An 18491-nucleotide genomic window follows, 5' to 3' on the forward strand; every position below is an offset into this window, starting at 1 on the left:
TACACTGAATATCATATTCAGTGTACGCTCTCTATCTCGCTCTCATTTAAAAATGATATTTGTGAACTTGCGAATTTCTTTTTTTTTGCTCGCTGCGTTACTTTATGCCCACTATTTGATAGCTTGAGAGACTGCCACCCTTCCGAACAACCATGCTGCGAAGAAACAATGGATCGCTTTGGGGCGCTTTTTCTCCCATCAAGCATTGTGCGATTGCAGCCAGGCAGATAACAACACACTGCGCAGTGCAGTGAAACGTTGACATTAATCCTTTTGCTTTCAAATTTCAATACAATCTAAATTAAACCGCATTCGAAAAGTTGTGATGTTTAATTTCGACTGATGAAATAAATACCTTAGGACATTATTTCAGGCTGCGTTGCCAGCTTTTTAAAAAGCATTTCGTGTTTTAGATTAGGCCATGCCGATATGATCATACGAAAGAACGCGAAAGAAAAGTTTTTTGCCAAATGATAAGACTTTAACGTACACGTCATTTCGGGTTGAAGGGTCCACCAATGAACGAAGATGTGCCGTGTTCTCTGATTCCTGCATGCTCACATACTGAGGCTCTATGTTTCAGCTCCAACATCGCGGAAACCAGGCAGCCACCGTCGAAAACTGACACTAGTGGCTCTGGCGACCATGAACTTAGCTGCGTGCATGTGTTACGCCATCCCCGCTCCCTTCTTTCCCGGAGAGGTAACCTCGTGTTAGAAACTGAAAACAACCTTCTATTTTGGCGACGCCTCTGGGGCTAGCCGAGTACTGTGATTTTACTACTTGCTTCTTATGCCGCCCAATTAATTTTACATTGTGCCATGATGTTGCTTCTTATGCCCGCCTAATTCAAAACAAACATACAAACAACATGTCGTCTTCTCCTTGTTGTCCCCAGGCCCAGAGCAGAGGTGTAAGTGACACGGCTGTAGGCCTAGTGTTTGGTACCTACGCCTTCTTCTGTATGGTAACAGGTCCGCTCTACGGGAAATACGTGAGTACCATGGAAAAGAAATTTCTGACCCAACACTGCTTGGGGTTTCTAGTGGAGAGGGGGGGGGGGGGGTTCAGCCAAACTTTTGAGGTACAAAATTTTGTGTGTGGGTAGTTTGGGAACAAACTTTCATACGCATGTTTATCACCTCGGATACGGACTTATATTTCTTATTATATTCATTATGGAGGTGTTTTATTGTGTCATTTCACCAAAAATACCCATCTTGGTGCGCATGTTTTGCATCATCATAGTTACTGTAGCTTTGAAGTTTACACTTATACTATACACCATGCTACCTATAGCTACATTCGAGTATGCTACATGGATGATACTTTGAAACTCAGATAAAGCGACACGGACTCAGTGCAAGTTCTGACTTCCCGATATCTTTTACAGATCAACCTTATCGGGGTAAAGTTCATGTTAATAGCGGGGATGTTCGTGGCGGGAACCTGCTCAGTTTTGTTCGGGTATGTATCGTCATGGCCAGTTAGGCCTGTTTCATATTCATATACATCTAAAACGTGTATCTAAATATGTCCTGCTGAAACGTTTTGAAACTGCTTAAAAGTTTTTATTTTCATATCGTTTCTTTTATTGCAAACTGTCAATCAATTGATCAATCAATTAAGCAATCAATCTTTGTTGTAACGATTGTGGCTAGTTCTAGAGGAGTATAAGAATAAAGAATTCTATATAAATAAACTACTTTATCTGAGTGGCTCAATGACAATTCTTAAGGAACAAGGATCACATGATAATACACAGTACATGATTGTCTTTAAGAGACGTTTGGTTTTTGGCTTGATGTGTATATATTTGACATATCTACATATTTACTATATTTACATAGAGATTACAAACTAAACATCACACTTGCAGTCATAGGACTGAATTGTGGTGAGCATTTACAATTATCACACACACGACAACACGGTATAAAAGGTGTATGCAATATGCAGTATGCTGGACTACATGGAGGGGACGGTATTCCTGGCCTTCTGTTTCGTCATTAGAGCGATGGAAGCCGTGGGCGTGTCCGCCTGCTACACGGCCAGTTTTGCCATCATGGCCAAGGAGTTCCCGGACAACGTGGCGACGGTTTTGGTGAGCACTTCTGAGCAACGCCCCCTTCTGAATCTGTTACTCTGTGCAAGAAAATTGTCATCAATTGGTATTGAACACAGCACAGAACAAAAGCTGAATGACTAGCATTGAAACCTCTCTGACCTTTCTTATTATGTTTCCCACTTTTCTCTTAACTTTTTGTTAAAAAGTCGTGACAATGGACAACGTTTGACAGACTCTTACCTATGTATGCAACGTAGTCTATAAGCACGGTCACCGTTCCGAGTACGCATGCACAGTGAACTGTGGGTATTATCACAAAGGTGAAGGCCCCTGACTTGTAAACAGTGCTCGTCTCAACCATTCTTCATTTGCATACTAGTATGCCTCGGGGGCCGTTACACATAATTCCTGTCACTGCACATGCGTACTCGGAACTGTGAACGTGCTTACTCCTATGATGACCTCATGAAGTACAAATTTAAAGGTTTTTAAAAAATCTGGTGGCCGAGCCAAGATTTGGCGATAGTTAAACTGAATTCATACAGATGATATCGAGGTAGTGAGCACACTCAAGACTACTGGGAACATATTTCAATATCTCCCTGTTTTTGTTTTTTATGTTTAACTAGGAAAGGAAATGATGTTTAAGATATTAGCAACGTTGAGTTGAATGTCTTCATTATTCCAGGGCACTCTGGAGATATTTACGGGTGCGGGGATGATGATTGGTCCGCCTGTTGGAGGAGCTCTATATTCCGTATGTATCCTTCAAACTATGATTATTTCAAAATAGATGAGATATAGATTAGTATCGCATAAGAAACACTTTTCGAAACATAATAGCGTCCCACATGATTAGCGTCCCACAGAATATCTGGGATTTCTAGTTGCGAAAAATTCCAAAAACGTTTCTGAATGGACAATTTGATATTGTTTATATTATGAGTAATCAATAATGCCTGATATTAATAATCTCGTATTTTTTGCAGCTTGGTGGATACAAAGTGCCGTTCCTGGTAGTCGGCGGCTTCATGTTGGTCTGTGCAGTGTTCATGCCGCTGATACTGCCGAGACAGTCAGGTATGCAGTATCCACTTATGCCTCATAACGGGTTGTCTAACATAACGAATCTGATATTGAAGTCCATGTGCTAGACCCTCGAATTTTACATATCGGCACCACCTGAGGTGGCAAATTTTCCTCATGGTTTTTGAAAAGCATACGTAGGGCATCTGAGCGATACATTTTCATATCATTGCCAACAGAGATTGGTGGTTTTGACCTTGACATTTTGAACTTCATATGGACCTCGCCCTTTGATACTAAATAGGTTGGGCAATTATTAAGGCACTGATATTTTTGCATGAAAATTAGTGGACTCATAGAGAATCAATCAGGGATGATATAAATGTTAGTTTATTTCAATATTCCAATCCTATAAAAGAGTCATGAGTGTTTGAAATGGGGGGGGGGGGGTTAAAAATGTTTCTTTTAATTTTCTAAAACCTGGCATTTGAAATATATGGAAACATATGTCTAATAGCATTTCACTGATTCAAACTGATTTGTGATATCAGCTTGTAAAGCTTGTTTTTATGTATTTTCTCGCTACTATATACCATTTTATCTACATTGATTCGTCATTATTTTCATCCATTTTCAGATAGCGATCTCGCTACAGAGGAAACGGCGTCACTGCTGGCGCTGCTGAAAGTTCCTTCCACATACATAGCAAGTAGGTCTTCGAAATATACGTCAAATCACAGTTACTTGTCGCAACTGATTCTGGAAACGGCCAGACATTTCAGGTGTTATCCACTATCTTTCGTCTGTGACACTGAGCATGTCTGTTGAAGAGCAGGTTTTGTACCCTATAGCAATGAATTGATACGTGAATGAGGTGGATGCAAAGTTTGTACAAGTAACGTAGTCTATGATATAGTTTCGGCGTCCTCCCGCTTCTTAGAATGATGAAAAGGCAGGAATTTATCGGTTCATCAAAGCGCGTGAGGAATGTAAATAATTCAGTGCTACTCGTGTATCCAATGTGAGGGAGGTTACTCTCTATATGATTAGATACGACATTGCTATCACTAACAAACATAGTGAAATCTACGATGAATTGCACTTCATGTCTACCGTATTTTTAGGCACAATATAGACAGATCATTATTGCTGCACATTACAGGTTTAGCGATCATGACGTGTGCGGCTGTCTATGCATTTCTGGAGCCAACACTTCAGCCCTATTTGGACTTAAAGGTAAGATTGTTTACTTGTCATCACTGTGATAGAAAGACCCAACCTCCGAACACATGAAGTAAGTGAGATATAAAAACCACAGGCTCCAATGCAGTGACAAAAATAGATGCCAGGGGGCTCAGAGTTAAACGTAAGATGTTTCCACATACAATAACTGTTCTGCAGATCAAAATTATGTTTGTTGTAAAATGAACAATGAGTATATCTCGCAATGCTTTGTCAGTGACAGTGTAAATAGAATGAACGATATGTGTACTAGTATGTCATGTACATTGTTTTGTTCCAGTTTGATATGACCGAGGCGCAGGTGGGTCTGATCTTCCTTCTGAGTGTGGGTCTGTACACGCTGTCGGCACCGCTCTGGGGATGGCTCACGGACAGAGGGGTAGGTTCGCATTCCCTGGAAACTTTATAAACAACAAAATGGGACCGCACCTGAGGCGTCGCCAAAAATTCCTTCACAAGTACTGGACTTAGTGTGAGTGTACTTGAAACAAAAGAACAGGGACAAAGTGATGGCACCTCCTTCTATTTGGCAAAAGATTGTCGACGGTACGCCGATATTTGGTCGATCAACAGAAGATCACCGAATTCAAAAATTACCAGAGACACGAGCGTGTTTGAGAGGAGAACGCCCGAAGTGTTGCCGAAAGTTTCCTTTTCGCCTCGCAGACTCGTCCACCGATCGGCGTGTGTGACAGGCGCAAATAATGCATGTTTCTATATAACGCTTACCATAGTGCTGTAGTTTCATGTGATGGTCTGTCTACACTCAGATAAACTGTATACCTGTATGTTACAGATGTTTCCGCGGCTCACCATGGTTCTCGGGCTGCTATTCACTTCAGCATCCTACTTGCTGATCGGTCCCTCTCCTCTTTTAGAAGGCGTCTTTGTGACGGGGTAAGTCCCGAAACCTTCTTTCTTAAATAGCTATTAAGATCTCGATTGCTATTAAGCCTGGCCTGAAATACTAGAAGATTGAAACGGATAGAAAAACAAAAACATCTGATTACCACTTGACAAGTGTTGTTTCATGGTTTCCACTATCTTCAGTGACTATGATAGCTGACCATTTCACATGTAACGAACACTTGTGACAAAGCTATGATTCATTTGCATATGAAAATGGCGGGAAAAGTAGCTACACGTATTTTCAGTTGCCAGCATCGCAGTTTTTAGAACGTTCCAGGTTGCAGAATTCCAACGTTTTGGAACATTTTCAATGTTTTGCCTACACATCGTAATGTTCAGAAGTTTTAATGGCATGCCGTTCCAGAAACGAACTGTGGATGGTGCTGGTGGGGCTGGGGTTGTCGGGAATCAGCCTGGGCGCCGCGCTCGTCCCGACCTTCTCCGAACTGCTCAACTCTGCAAGGTCTGTCTGTAATACTTTGGTGCATTGCCTTCTCTTTATCAAACAACCCTTCAAGTTCTACTGAGGACGGCGAAGGTTCTGTGACTGTATGTATTCACTTCCTACATATATAAACAACATTTATTTGTATGTTGGCTGAGACAGTAACTAGTGGCGATATATTTGCACCTGTTATGCTGTTCCTTGGTATAAAAAAGAACTGCAACGCAGTTTTTTTGCCTTTAATTCGAAGTAAAACAATTTATTGACGATGTATTTCTTCTGCAGAGAAGCCGGTTTAGAGGAGGACAGCCTGGCGACGTATGGCCTAGTGTCGGGGGTGTACAACTGCATGTATTCTTTAGGGTAAGAACGGACGCATGGTGCTTTCATTTGCGGCCCAAACACGAATATATCATAGGACTGTATGATAGGACTGTATAGTATGACTGCATCGCACGACTAAATCGTACACCTGTATCGTACGACTGTATCGTGTATCAAGAATATTGTCCCCAAATTTTCCACAATGTGTGTAAACGTCGTAAAACAGTCGCACGACGAATGAGACATAAAGTCTTTACACATTGATCCAGCCACTGACCTTGGTAGTTTCTTTCCAGGGAGTTCATTGGGCCGACAATAGGCGGTTTCCTTGACGACCAGTATCAGTTCCCAATCGCGTCAACTGCTACAGCTGGGTTTGGAGGAATTGTCGTAAGTATATTTGATCATAATTATTTTCATTTCTTTTACTATTCTATCATTATTCGATATCATTATCATAAAACAACATGCTGATGCACTTATTGTGTATGAAAGTGTAAGTTTCGTACCTGGACCTAACCCATATCCCTTAAATTCAATGCATATCAAGGTATCGGTAGATTGTTGTAAATTTGGGTGTTGAGTATCACATTGTGCGCAATCCGTATCAGACATACAGCTTGCCACTCGTTTGCGTCGATACGATATGGTTACCCAATATTTATAGAAATATTATATCTGTTCCTACAGGTCATAGGGATGTCATTTTTCTACCTCTATGAAAACCGGTCGCGACTAAAGTCTGACTCATCAAGTTCTAGTAACGACACCGGAAGCAACTGTTAGCTTCAACATTTTAGAACGGATGTACAAGACCTTGCTGTTGTATGACGTGATATTTACTCCAGTAGCTGGGTTGGCTTTTTTAGACAATATTACAGCATTCTATAGCTATTCCATAGATGGTTAGAAGCTTCGAAGAAGAACTTTATTACACAACTGTAACGCATACAATGTATGGTACATGTAATTTGTACATGGCAGTTGAAGTACTTGGCTTGTTTTGCTAATTAATATATAACGATTCTGAAGAGGTAATGTAATTTATGTATGATATAGTACGCAGTTATGATGTCGTCCTTAATATATCTAAAGCATTGCCTTTATTCACGTGGCATTTCATTCCGCTATAGTATTATTTAGTTTCTCTGTTATGTGTATAGTCGTTATGTATGATCACTTTGAAAGTATATAAACCTGAGAACTCTACTATTCTTCCATGTGTGTGTGTGCGTGCATAGTTGTGTGTGTGTGTGTGGTTGTGAATGTGTGTATGTGTACGTTACCGCATGTGTGTGTGTGTGCGTGGTGTGTGTGCACACGTGTCATTTTCATTTTTATTTATTTAACCAGGAAAAACACTCTCAGGCTACTGCCTGCTTTTCAGGTGTCCCTGGGCACATATGCATACATACACATAGTACATACAACACGAAATTTACATAGGAAAAAGGTAGCAATAAACAACTGTGTCCTGTTGGCTACTAACAGTACTGTTTCAGTCCGTTTTTAAAAGATGTTATTACAGTAGTCCTTAGTCGCTGTTCAGTAGAAAGTTCATTCCAAATCATAGGGCCCTGGAACTGCCTGTGCCTTCCTTCGGTACTTTCAACATGAGCGGACCCCCCTCCGTGTATGTGTGGTTGTTGTTGTGTGCTCCTTCGTTATATTGGTGGAATGCCCTGGATGTTAACATAGTGTACTACCACTGATACTGTTTGATTTATACTGGTTATAAATACCGCCATGAACACAATACGAATTCCGGTGGACCCGATTAGCAGCTGATACCATATCTAGGTCACATATAAGATGAGGTTCAAATCATTAAAGCCCTGTTGACCATAGCATTCCGTCCTTCCCCCAGAACTTGATATATCGTTGGGTGTCAGCAAAGTCAGTTGTTGTATAGTCAGTTGGGCCACGAGGTTGGCTTCTGATTCGTTGTGTCCGCCTAATGCTTCAGATTGACATACATGTAGAACTAGAGTTACACGACGCAATACCTTCGCCAAATGATTCTATCTTTTGCATACCAAAAATCATGACAATCCGCCAACCCCTTCTTGATCTATTTCCTTTCAAAATCTGTCGCTAGACCTGCCCTGCAGTTCCAAAGAAGCCGCCAGGGAGCCCAAACATATACCAATTACATTCGGCACAAAGAGCTGTCTACCACTCAAAAAGTATAGCCGCAGCATGTCCAGAACGCGAAATAACAAACCAGAAAGTTCCACTGCAGTACCGTAACAGGTCGCTAGGAGCCCAAAATCTAATCGTTTTCAGGTCTCAACAAGATCTACACACATACCGAATATCAATACAATCCACCCAGGCGTGTCTTACATGATTCAACAGCAATCTTGAATTTCTTTTGGTGACCTACAACTCGTGTAAAAGTGTGAGGAACCGTTGCATTATCGCCCGGATCTACGGCTGAATGGGTCAAATTGAACGTACGCCGCCATTTTCCCGCCATTTTTAATGCTACGGCCAGCAGTAAAGTTTTACGTCATAGCGGTTGTGACGGACCAAAATTAAATGAAAATTCTTGTCAGTATACGCCCATTTTCTCATGACTTTTTGTATGCTCATGCAGATTTTTGTTTTGTGCAACTACTAACAGGAAAGAAAGGAACAACAGAGGATGTATAAAGGTACATAGCGGCAGTTAATTGTGCCGTGTTTCGTTCGGCCGGTATAGTGCACCCCCCTTCCAACCACGCGCCCGTTCTCCGTGCAATTCCGCGGTGTGTTCCAATTACGATATTATGTTTTTAGCAGGACCAGAGAGACAAATTAATTTACACAGAAGAAGTGGCAAAGGTAAGCTGTAACAGCAACATGTAACTGGAGAAAATGATGCGTTGATCATTTGCCAAATTAGCATTGCTTGAGAAATTGCAGTAAACCGACCGGTATTATGCCAATGGATGTTACTAGTTTACGTCTTGAATACAGGAATGAATGGTTTGTTGTCAGTGCTGCCTTGTTTTGTCACTTCAACTCTTGTTTCAACATTTATGGTGTCTATTTTGAAAATGTCGGCATCTTGTTTTTTTTTACCCATCTTGTTTTTTTTCGTCCTATCTCATTATTTTTGCAGTCTGCAGAGGATGTCATCCATAAAATTTACTTGCCGTGGCCTTAACTCGATTTACACGCAGATGTTTGGGAACCTTGCTCTAAAACGTCAGATATAGAAAATAAACCTGTTCATTTTTCTTTCCTTATGGAATATTGTTTAACTCTTCGCGAAGAAATTATCTGTTTACCGCCGAATGTACTTTCCAAGAAAGGTAGAAGATGCGCGAACCGTATAATTATCTCCGTAATTACTGAGTGTGACATCTGAATCGTTACACATCTAAATTCAGACTTCAACTCTACCTGATCCCAGGCAAGGCTTCTCTCCTCGCGTAGACATAGATGCAAAAGTGAAAATCTCTTCTTTGCTAAAAAAAGTGATTAAATCAAACTGTGTCATGCGTAAGCCCACAGATACACACGAATACATTATGCTTTCTGAACAGGCACTATTAGCGTTAAATAGCCTGAGGCTAATGAATACATATCCGAGCTGCTCGAAAGCCCGCGTAAGAAGCTCGCGTAAGAAGAAGAAGAGAAGAAGAAGAAGAAGAAGAAAACGCCAGTCATACTACGGCCTGTAATGTCCATTGGAGCTCACTGACACGTCGGCCAAGCGTAACTTTTGATTTGTAAAGGTGGCTTTAAAACCCGGTCGGACTGTTTGTGAAAACGAAAAGCTTAAGTTTTCAAAAGTCAAAGTTGTGCAACAGTTGTGCAATGACCAAAGTGCCTTTTCCATGCGGGTGCATGGCGAGTATCGAACCCGAAACGGCTTGTTATAATTCGCGCGATTCATAATAATATATCGGGTGTGTTTTGCAGCCAGTAGGTACCCGAGTGTGGGTAATGAGGCTGTTTAACGTGGTCTACGATTGTCACGATTAAAAACATTGTGCTCATACCGTGATCTAGTTGCAATTGGAAATCCAACCGCCTCCAAATGATAGGGAACGCCGCATTAACTGCCACCCGAGGCCTACACGCAGGTGTGGGCCAGTCAGAATGACGAGAAGGGCACGATTTGGCTGGGAAATTCCTTGAAAATTTTGGCCCAATCTGGAGACTCTTTGGGTTAGAAGGTACGTGTATGGTCTACGCTTTCCTATTTTGGTCTAAAGTTGCTCAGTTAAGTAGTTTAGGTGGCGCGCGGAAGGATTTTAGTTGTTGGGTCATACGGCTGGTATCAGGAGAAAACTGGGGTTAGGTGAGCTTTCTGTCATAGATCGAGGATTCCTCGGAATTTGAGATGGTCAACACCCAGTTTTCTTTTAATTGTTCTAAAGATGACCCTTGTGACTGGTAGAGAATTTTTTTTTAAAGATTGAAGTTGGGGTTAGTACTTTTCTGAAGCCTTGTTTTGGTGTATCTTAAAATGCTTTCCTATGGAGAGGTCCAACTGTGATACTATCAGCCCAGAACAGTACAGCCTACGGGGTTTTTACATCGTATAGCCGAAAAACAGGTTCTAGAGGTCAGAGGTCACGAAACAGGATAGTTCCCTGGTATCAAGTTTCCTGATCCATCACACCCCTTATGCTTTAATGGGTCACGCTTTTAACCGGCGCCCGACCAGGCAGATTTTGGGAACGAAAAGAATGATAGAAAGAAACCAAAGTACACAAAATGCAAGAAGGAAAGTTATGGGCATGATCAGGGCTCATTTCTAGATGCACATTTTCATTTTTCGTTTCGTAAAACATCCCGGCCGGGTCCGGTTTGGTAATATGAGCAAAAGTAGCCCCTGAAGACCTGCACTCTAGTCGGAATATATTCCAGACTGACTTTCAAGTATTCCAACGTTCATTTTCTTGTTTGTTTGTTTTTTGCTGTTGTTAGATAGCCTCGTGATATATTTCGACCCCGGTATACCTGTATGTTACTGTCCAATATGCACTGGTGCCCGTAGGGCCTAGGGGTCACCAATTTGTCTCGGTGGACTGTCTGATACCGGGGTGCTACTCGGTGTTTGGACGGGTAGTAACTAATAGGACTAATACTTTTTCGTACAAGTTTATATTGCCAATCTCTTTTCCGGCCCATAAGGTTTAAGTGAAAACTCATCAACTGCCCAAACACGCTGTTAAATAGGTGCTTCAATTACAGATTTGCTCAGTGAAAGAACCGGTTTTTCCTTTCCTTTCTCCTCTTTGACAAACAATAAGACAGCAACCCTCAGCCTGCTCGCACAACTTTCCAAATTTTAGTACAATCTCGACGACTAAAGCGATAACAAAGGCGACGACGTTTCGTTCCTGTGCACAGAAGAGTTTGTGCACGCTGTAACACGCCGGTATTGAGCAGTTTTATTTCATATTTCCATATTCCAAAAGACATAGGACAGGCCCCTCTATATAGGTCGGGTCAGAATGTAAAATGTATCCCTGTGCTCCGTAACTGTTGCATCATTTCAGCGCATTATTTTTATCACTAGACCACAGTCAGAAATAGCACGTCGCAGCAAAGTTAACCAAATGTTCAGATCTTGACCGTAGCAACTCCGCCATTTATCTATAAGCCGTGTTGGGTGCCTCATTGCGGTATTGTAACCTCCATAGCAGTCTCTTTAATGGTCATGTGACATAGTACAAAAAGAAATGGCCAGTGTACTTTTGTGTACTTTAAGCCAAAGAAAAGGACATATAAAAAGGACACAGAGAGCCTGCTATGGAGGCTAGAGGCATTGAGTAGTTAGCGCCACGTACCCCTTGTTTTTTTTTCTTCGAGATACCGTGTTTCAGGGCAAGGCTCATTTGTTTTCGGGTCAAGATGGCGCTGTTTAAATTGAAATTCTTCCCTCTCTAGGCCAGTTTGTCGGCAATGTTTCCATTAGGTTTTTGATTTTTAGAAGAATACGTGTTCCCGCCTTAGGATGTGAAACCTAAGTGTTGTGTCAGGGACTCCAATGGGCATTACGTTCATATCAACAACATGTGAAAAATACTAAACAGCCAGAATAAAACAGCCATCCGAAAAATAAAAGGAGCAAAGTCAGTGTTCTGAACGTCTGAACTGTTCAGGAAATTACCAAGAGCTATACATGACAAGAGCATCAAGTAAACAACATGAATCAGGTAAGCTATAGAAATCATCCAAAGGTCAAGACGCTTCAAGTTGCATCCAGTAGCCTTCAAAAGTGACTGAGAATTAGTCTTAAGACTAAGGTGTAAGCTGTTGAAACCCAGAGCAAGCCGCTAGGGACCCCAAACACATGTCACCTCTTTCTTACATCACAAGCTATCTGCCACTAAACAATCAAGACGATAGCATGCCCAGGTCAAAATATACAAAAAAATCGATGTCCTGCGACAGCCAAGGTCACACAGTAGGGGCCCAAATCGCCCTAGACCTTCATCTTTCCAACACCTATACACATCATATCATTATGTGTCCATCCAAAGGTTCTAGAGTTAGGGTGACCACAAATAACCAGAAACACAAACAGACACAGACACACGCACAGACACCCCAAAAACTACTATACCACCATTTTTCATGGAGGCAATAAATGAGTTCCTATATGGCAATCTTAACCGAGCTACTGCAGAAACCATACATCAGTCCTGTTAGACATGTTGGACACCAGCAGCTACTGCTGTGTCACAGTAGGACTAATGTTTAACTTAAGGGGGAGGCACTTTTCCACAATGCTGGAGACTTATCTGTGCAATTGGTAGATTTTCCAGCAAGCAGTAGGTTCTGGACAAAACTCACCAGCTCAGACCCGCAGATCTTTGGAAAGAGGGTCTGCATGGGGGGTCCTGACAACGCTTTACGCTAAATTCGGGACGGTCGACAACGCTTTACGTTAAATTCACGAAGGCAGGCAACGTTTTACGCTAAATTCAGACAGGCTGACAACGGTTTACGCTAAATTCAGGAAGGCTGGCAACACTCGACACGGGCGGGGGCGTGCTCCGCAAGAAAGATTGAAATTTTGACTGAATGAAACACTATTCCCTGCATTTTGAAGGGAAATTTTCGCTGGCAAACAAAGCTAAGTTAAATGGCATATCTAATTAAAGAGTCCCAGGGGTTCAGCGTAAGCTTATGAGGGTGACGCCAGCCAACTTATTTTTGCCACGTCGAGCGGCGAAGGAAAGTCCGGGAAAATTTTGAAATCCTGCCCCCCTGAAACGCCATTTTTTTTGCTATTATAGAAAACTAAGTGAAATTACATTTCTATCAGTAAAAAATGTGTTTGAGGTTGACACGTTACATCCCCCAGCCATGATACATATTTTTACGAAGTCGATGACCGAAGGTGAATAGAGTGGCAAAGGAGATCCGGCTAAATTTTGAAATCTTGACCCTCTATAAAACGATATTTTGTGCATTTTGATGGGCAAATTTCTATTGGCAAAACAGATCTTTGAGGTTGACACACATCCCCAACATATTTTCAGAATTTCGAGTTCCAAAGGCGCGAGGCGGCACAAGGAGCACCATGGAAATTTTGAAATCTTGACCCTCTAAAATGATATTTCCTGCATTCTGATGGGCAAATTTTGCTGGCAGACTAAGCTAACTTCAATGACATTTCTATTTGCAAAAAAAGAAAGAAGATTTTTGAGGGTATATACCATATTTTTACCATGTCGATGACCGAAGGTGAAAGGAGTCGCAAGTGAGGTCCGGCGAAATTTTGAAATCTTGATCCTCTGAAACGCAATTTCCTGTGTTTTGAAGGACTAAATTTACTGGTAGACTACGTTTCGACTTACGAAATTTGGGAGGCCAGACTACGATTTACGGGTAATTTTTAGGCTTAATTACGCTTTACGTGAAATTTTTAGGCTAGATTACGCCTTACGTGAAATACACTGGCTACGCTTTACGGTAAATTTTCCATCCTCACTACGAATTACGTGAAATAAAATAGCTTACCCTACGAATTACGGGAATTAAAAAGGCCTGCCTACGCCTTACGGAAAAGAGCATGCAGACCCTCTGGAAACGGTATTCGATGGTAAACCTGTTCATTTTTCTTTCCTTGAGGATCGATCGTTTACGTGAAGAAATCATCTATCTACCGCATTAGGGTCTTTCCGAGAAATCAGAAGAGACAATGGAGGCACAAAGCGTATAATTATCTCCATAGTTACTGCGCGCAGCCTTAGTGTGACATCTGGGATCGTTACACATCTAATTTCAGATTTCAGTCAGATTTCAACTCTCCGTGATCCAAGTCAAGGTTCCTCTCCTTCCGTAGACAATGATGCAAAAGTAAAAAATCTCTTCTTTGCTCAAAAAAGGGATTTAATCAAACTGCGTCATGCTTGTGCCCACAGATACATAACACTGTCTAAACAAGCACTATTCGCGCTAGATAGCCTGAGGCTAATTCAAAGGTGAGACAGGTGGTTTATTTAAGAGTGTCGTCCGAATCGAGTTAGTGTAAAGAAAATGCCTCAAAATTGCACCGTATTCCTGAGACTGAACAAACTTTATTTCATAAACTTGTCTCTATTATCTACGACACACGGCTGACGGTCGGGATGTTGTTCTCGTGACCATACAGGTGAGCATGTTGGATTATCGTTTTCTCTGCGGATAGCACTTTATTGTCACAACAGATATACTTACTGCACGACACACAGAAGAAGGTTTTTGGCATTATGAATTTAGTAATTCAGTATAGTGTCCGAATGTGGCGTCGAATTACTTGGTAGTTAAGCTCCTAAACACGAGGTATTTTATTCATTTATCGATCTGTCATGCCTTTCCACAACAGTAGTGGACGTTATGGTGAAACTGGTGCTTCTTGTTAAGGTCAAATTTTCAAGGCCATTTTACCGACACAACCATAACAAACTAAGACAGTTTCAATAGCTAAACATTGATGCAAAAAAAGAAAGAACTGATTCAAACCAACATAGAAATTAACGTGGCAAATCAACGTAACAGGAAATAAATGATTAAATCATGTCGATGCAATAATAATACTAGAGTTCCACGAACAAATACCTTCGCCAAATAATCCCGTTTTATTCCCGTTCATGTATTACTAAAGAGTACCTAACCCAAAAGTAAATGGCTGCATGGACATGTGTTTGTAGTGGGCCGTGGAAGGTTCAGGGATATTTCACTTGACAAATTGGGGATGTTCCGGTCAGATATTTTGGTTGATGTTTGTTTGGTATTGTTCTGTCCAACGTTACGGACCTTTTTGTTTGTTTGTCTGTTTGTTTGTTTGTTTGTATTGCATACACGGCAAAACGTCTCGCGATTTGTTCTGAAGAGTACAAATGCATTAACTCGCTGACACAAGAAAAACAACTGAATAGACCCCTACTCTTCTCAATAAGTTCTTTAACGTGCTTGATGTATGACTCTTCCCCAACTCGAAAATGTTTTGATAAAGGGAAAATGTTGAACACAGGAACAGAATAATAGCCAATGTACACGCGGAAAAGGGCAAAAAACGTCGGAGTGCTAGATTTGCTCCCGGAGAACTCGAGACTCGGAGACCACGTATTACGTACATGATCAGTTCTTTCTCATTCCCACACTACACGAACATGACCACCTCCAGACCAAAGATGGTGATGTAACGGAGTGTTCTTTTACACCCACTCTGTCCAACATGCCAGTGATCAACCGTTGTTTGTGCACTAGTATTGTTAGTGTGTGCGGCTGTACCACACGTAAATGTTATTGCATCATTATGATAGTGAAAGATTTCTTTACGGATAGATTAGTGAGGTACCTGTCTTCGGAGTAGTAGCCCTGTTGATTACAGGTTTCGGGGCAGGTGTATCATGCAGGGTCTGGGGTAGTGTCTTTCTGCATGCAAATGTGATAGTTATTAGTTATTTTAAACAAACAAAAAATTAAGACTAAGAAGGACCCCTTTTGGTGTTTTAGAAGGACAATTAGAGCTCAACTCATCTTAGCAACTACAACTACGACAACGATACGACTGACAAGCGCCGTCGTTATGGATAGAACATCTACAAACACGGAGGAAGAAAGAGAAAAACTGATAACATATGAGAGGCCAAGCTATGAAAGTGTGGTCAGGTTCAATGCCAATCTGGATTCTGTGCACGCTCAGGTACCGGAAGTACAGGAGAGGCCTCTAGCGGACGGTAGGTGTGACGCATTATTAGAGAGAGAAAGAGATTGAGAGGGGGAGAGAATAAGAGGGGAGAGCGAGATAGAGAGCGTACACTGAATATCAAATTATATTTGTGAACTTGCGAATTTCTTTTTTTTGCACGCTGCGTCACTTTATGCCCACTATTTGATAGGTTGAGAGACCCCTTCCGGACGGTCATGCTTCGAAGAAGCAATTGAACGCTTTGGGGCGCTTTTTCTCCCATCAAGCATTGTGCTATTGCAGCCATGCAGATAACAACACACTGCGCAGTGCAGTGAAACGTTGACATTAATCCTTTTGCTTTCAAATTTCAGTACAATCTAACCCGCATTCGAAAGTTGTGATGTTTAATTTGGACTGATGAAATGCCTAGGATATTATTTCAGGCTGTGTTGCCAGCTTTTTAAAGACCATTTCGTGTTTTAGATTAGGCCATGCCGATATGATCATACGAAAGAACGCGAAAGAAAAGCTTTTTGCCAAATGATAAGACTTTAACGTACACGTCATTTCGGGTTGAAGGGTCCACCAATGAACGAAGATGTGCCGTGTTCTCTGATTCCTGCATGCTCACATACTGAGGCTCTATGTTTCAGCTCCAACGTCGCGGAAACCAGGTAGTCACCGTCGAAAACTGACACTAGTGGCTCTGGCGACCATGAACTTAGCTGCGTGCATGTGTTACGCCATCCCCGCTCCCTTCTTTCCCGGATAGGTAACCTCCTGTTAGAAACTGAAAACAACCTTCTATTTTGGCGACGCCTTTGGGTCTAGCCGAGTACTGTGATTTTCTACTTGCTTCTTATGCCGCCCAACTAATTTTACATTGTGCCATGATGTTGCTTCTTATGCCCGCCTAATTCAAAACCAACATACAAACAACATGTCGTCTTCTCCTTGTTGTCCCCAGGCCCAGAGCAGAGGTGTAAGTGACACGGCTGTAGGCCTAGTGTTTGGTACCTTCGCCTTCTTCTGTATGGTAACAGGTCCGCTCTACGGGAAATACGTGAGTACCATGGAAAAGCAATTTCTGACCCAACACTGCTTGGGGTTTCTAGTGGAGAGGGGGGGGGGGGGGGTTCAGCCAAACTTCTGAGGTACAAAATGTTGTGTGTGGGTAGTTTGGGAACAAACTTTCATACGCATGTTTATCACCTCGGATACGGACTTATGTTTCTTATTATATTCATTATGGAGGTATTTTATTGTGTCATTTCACCAAAAATACCCATCTTGATGCACATGTTTTGCATCATCATAGTTACTGTAGCTTTGAAGTTTACACTTATACTATACTATCTATAGCTACATTTAAATTTGAGTATGCTACATGGATGATACTTTGAAACTCAGATAAAGCGACACGGACTCAGTGCAAGTTCTGACTTCCCAATATCTTTTACAGATCAACCTTATCGGGGTAAAGTTCATGTTAATAGCGGGGATGTTCGTGGCGGGAAGCTGTTCAGTGCTGTTCGGGTATGTATCGCCATGACCAGTTAGGTCTCTTTCATATTCATATACATCTAAAACGTGTATCTAAATATATCCTGCTGAAACGTTTTGAAACTGCTTAAAAGTTTTTATTTTCATATCGTTTCTCTTATTGCAAACTGTTGCATGTCGCAATGGATATTGATCTGTACAATCAATCGACCAATCAATTAATCAATCAATCTTTGTTGTAACAATTGTGAAGGGTACCATGTATGGCTAGCTTTAGAGGAGTTTAAGAATAAAGAATTCTATATAGATAAACTCTTCATCTACTTTATCTGAGTGGCTCAATCTCAATTTATAAGGAAGAAGGATCACATGATAATACACAAGTACATGGATGTCTTTTTCGTGGCGTTTGTTCTTTTACCTTGATGTGTATGTATGTAATGTAACTTCCAGTATGCTGGACTACATGGAGGGGACGGTATTCCTGGCCTTCTGTTTCGTCATCAGAGCGATGGAAGCCGTGGGCGTGTCCGCCTGCCGCACGGCCAGTTTTGCCATCATTGCCAAGGAGTTCCCGGACAACGTGGCGACGGTTTTGGTGAGCTGCTTCTGAGCAACGCCTCTTTCTATCATTCTGTTACTCTGTGCAAGAAAATTGTCATTGTCAAAAAAGGCACAAAACTGAAGCAATGAAACCTTTCTAACCTGTGTCATAATGTTCCCCACGCTTTTCTCTGGAATTTCAGCTAAAATCCGCGGCAATAGACGACGTTTGACAGATTCAGACCTATGCATACAACGAAATCTACAAGTATGCTCGCCGTTTCGAGTATACCCCCTCA

At 41.6% G+C, this 18491-nt stretch overlaps 2 protein-coding genes and 1 long non-coding RNA gene across 6 annotated transcripts in view; all 3 read left to right on the top strand.

The window, feature by feature from the left end:
- LOC118407510 (MFS-type transporter SLC18B1-like) overlaps positions 1-18491 on the top strand; it is a 27062-nt gene that overhangs the window by 2628 nt on the left and 5943 nt on the right. The window contains exons 3-16 of one of the 4 annotated variants that reach the window (XM_035807991.1): positions 584-702; positions 899-994; positions 1394-1467; positions 1960-2104; positions 2757-2825; positions 3058-3148; positions 3732-3803; positions 4257-4330; positions 4617-4715; positions 5133-5233; positions 5610-5708; positions 5976-6053; positions 6311-6404; positions 6705-7247. In XM_035807991.1, coding sequence (XP_035663884.1) covers positions 584-702; positions 899-994; positions 1394-1467; positions 1960-2104; positions 2757-2825; positions 3058-3148; positions 3732-3803; positions 4257-4330; positions 4617-4715; positions 5133-5233; positions 5610-5708; positions 5976-6053; positions 6311-6404; positions 6705-6800 — 1307 coding nt within the window. In that variant the 3' untranslated portion in view covers positions 6801-7247. Of the gene's footprint in view, positions 1-583; positions 703-898; positions 995-1393; positions 1468-1959; positions 2105-2756; positions 2826-3057; positions 3149-3731; positions 3804-4256; positions 4331-4616; positions 4716-5132; positions 5234-5609; positions 5709-5975; positions 6054-6310; positions 6405-6704; positions 7248-18491 lie in introns of those variants that run through there. The other 3 variants (XM_035807988.1, XM_035807989.1, XM_035807990.1) reach the window with 3 other exon arrangements.
- Positions 14068-16941, top strand: LOC118407513. The gene is made up of 3 exons (XR_004830156.1): positions 14068-14622; positions 15969-16192; positions 16800-16941. It is a non-coding gene; the product is annotated as an uncharacterized LOC118407513 (long non-coding RNA).
- The window catches only part of LOC118407511 (MFS-type transporter SLC18B1-like), a 2622-nt gene continuing 1215 nt past the window's right edge, over positions 17085-18491 (top strand). Inside the window, exons 1-3 of the mRNA XM_035807992.1 lie at positions 17085-17209; positions 17609-17682; positions 18103-18247. Of these exons, the coding sequence (XP_035663885.1) occupies positions 17087-17209; positions 17609-17682; positions 18103-18247 (342 nt within the window). The 5' untranslated portion in view covers positions 17085-17086. The remainder of the gene's footprint in view (positions 17210-17608; positions 17683-18102; positions 18248-18491) is intronic.

The sequence above is a fragment of the Branchiostoma floridae genome, unplaced genomic scaffold, assembly GCF_000003815.2.
Source record: "Branchiostoma floridae strain S238N-H82 unplaced genomic scaffold, Bfl_VNyyK Sc7u5tJ_1383, whole genome shotgun sequence".
In the NCBI taxonomy this organism is placed as follows: domain Eukaryota; kingdom Metazoa; phylum Chordata; class Leptocardii; order Amphioxiformes; family Branchiostomatidae; genus Branchiostoma; species Branchiostoma floridae.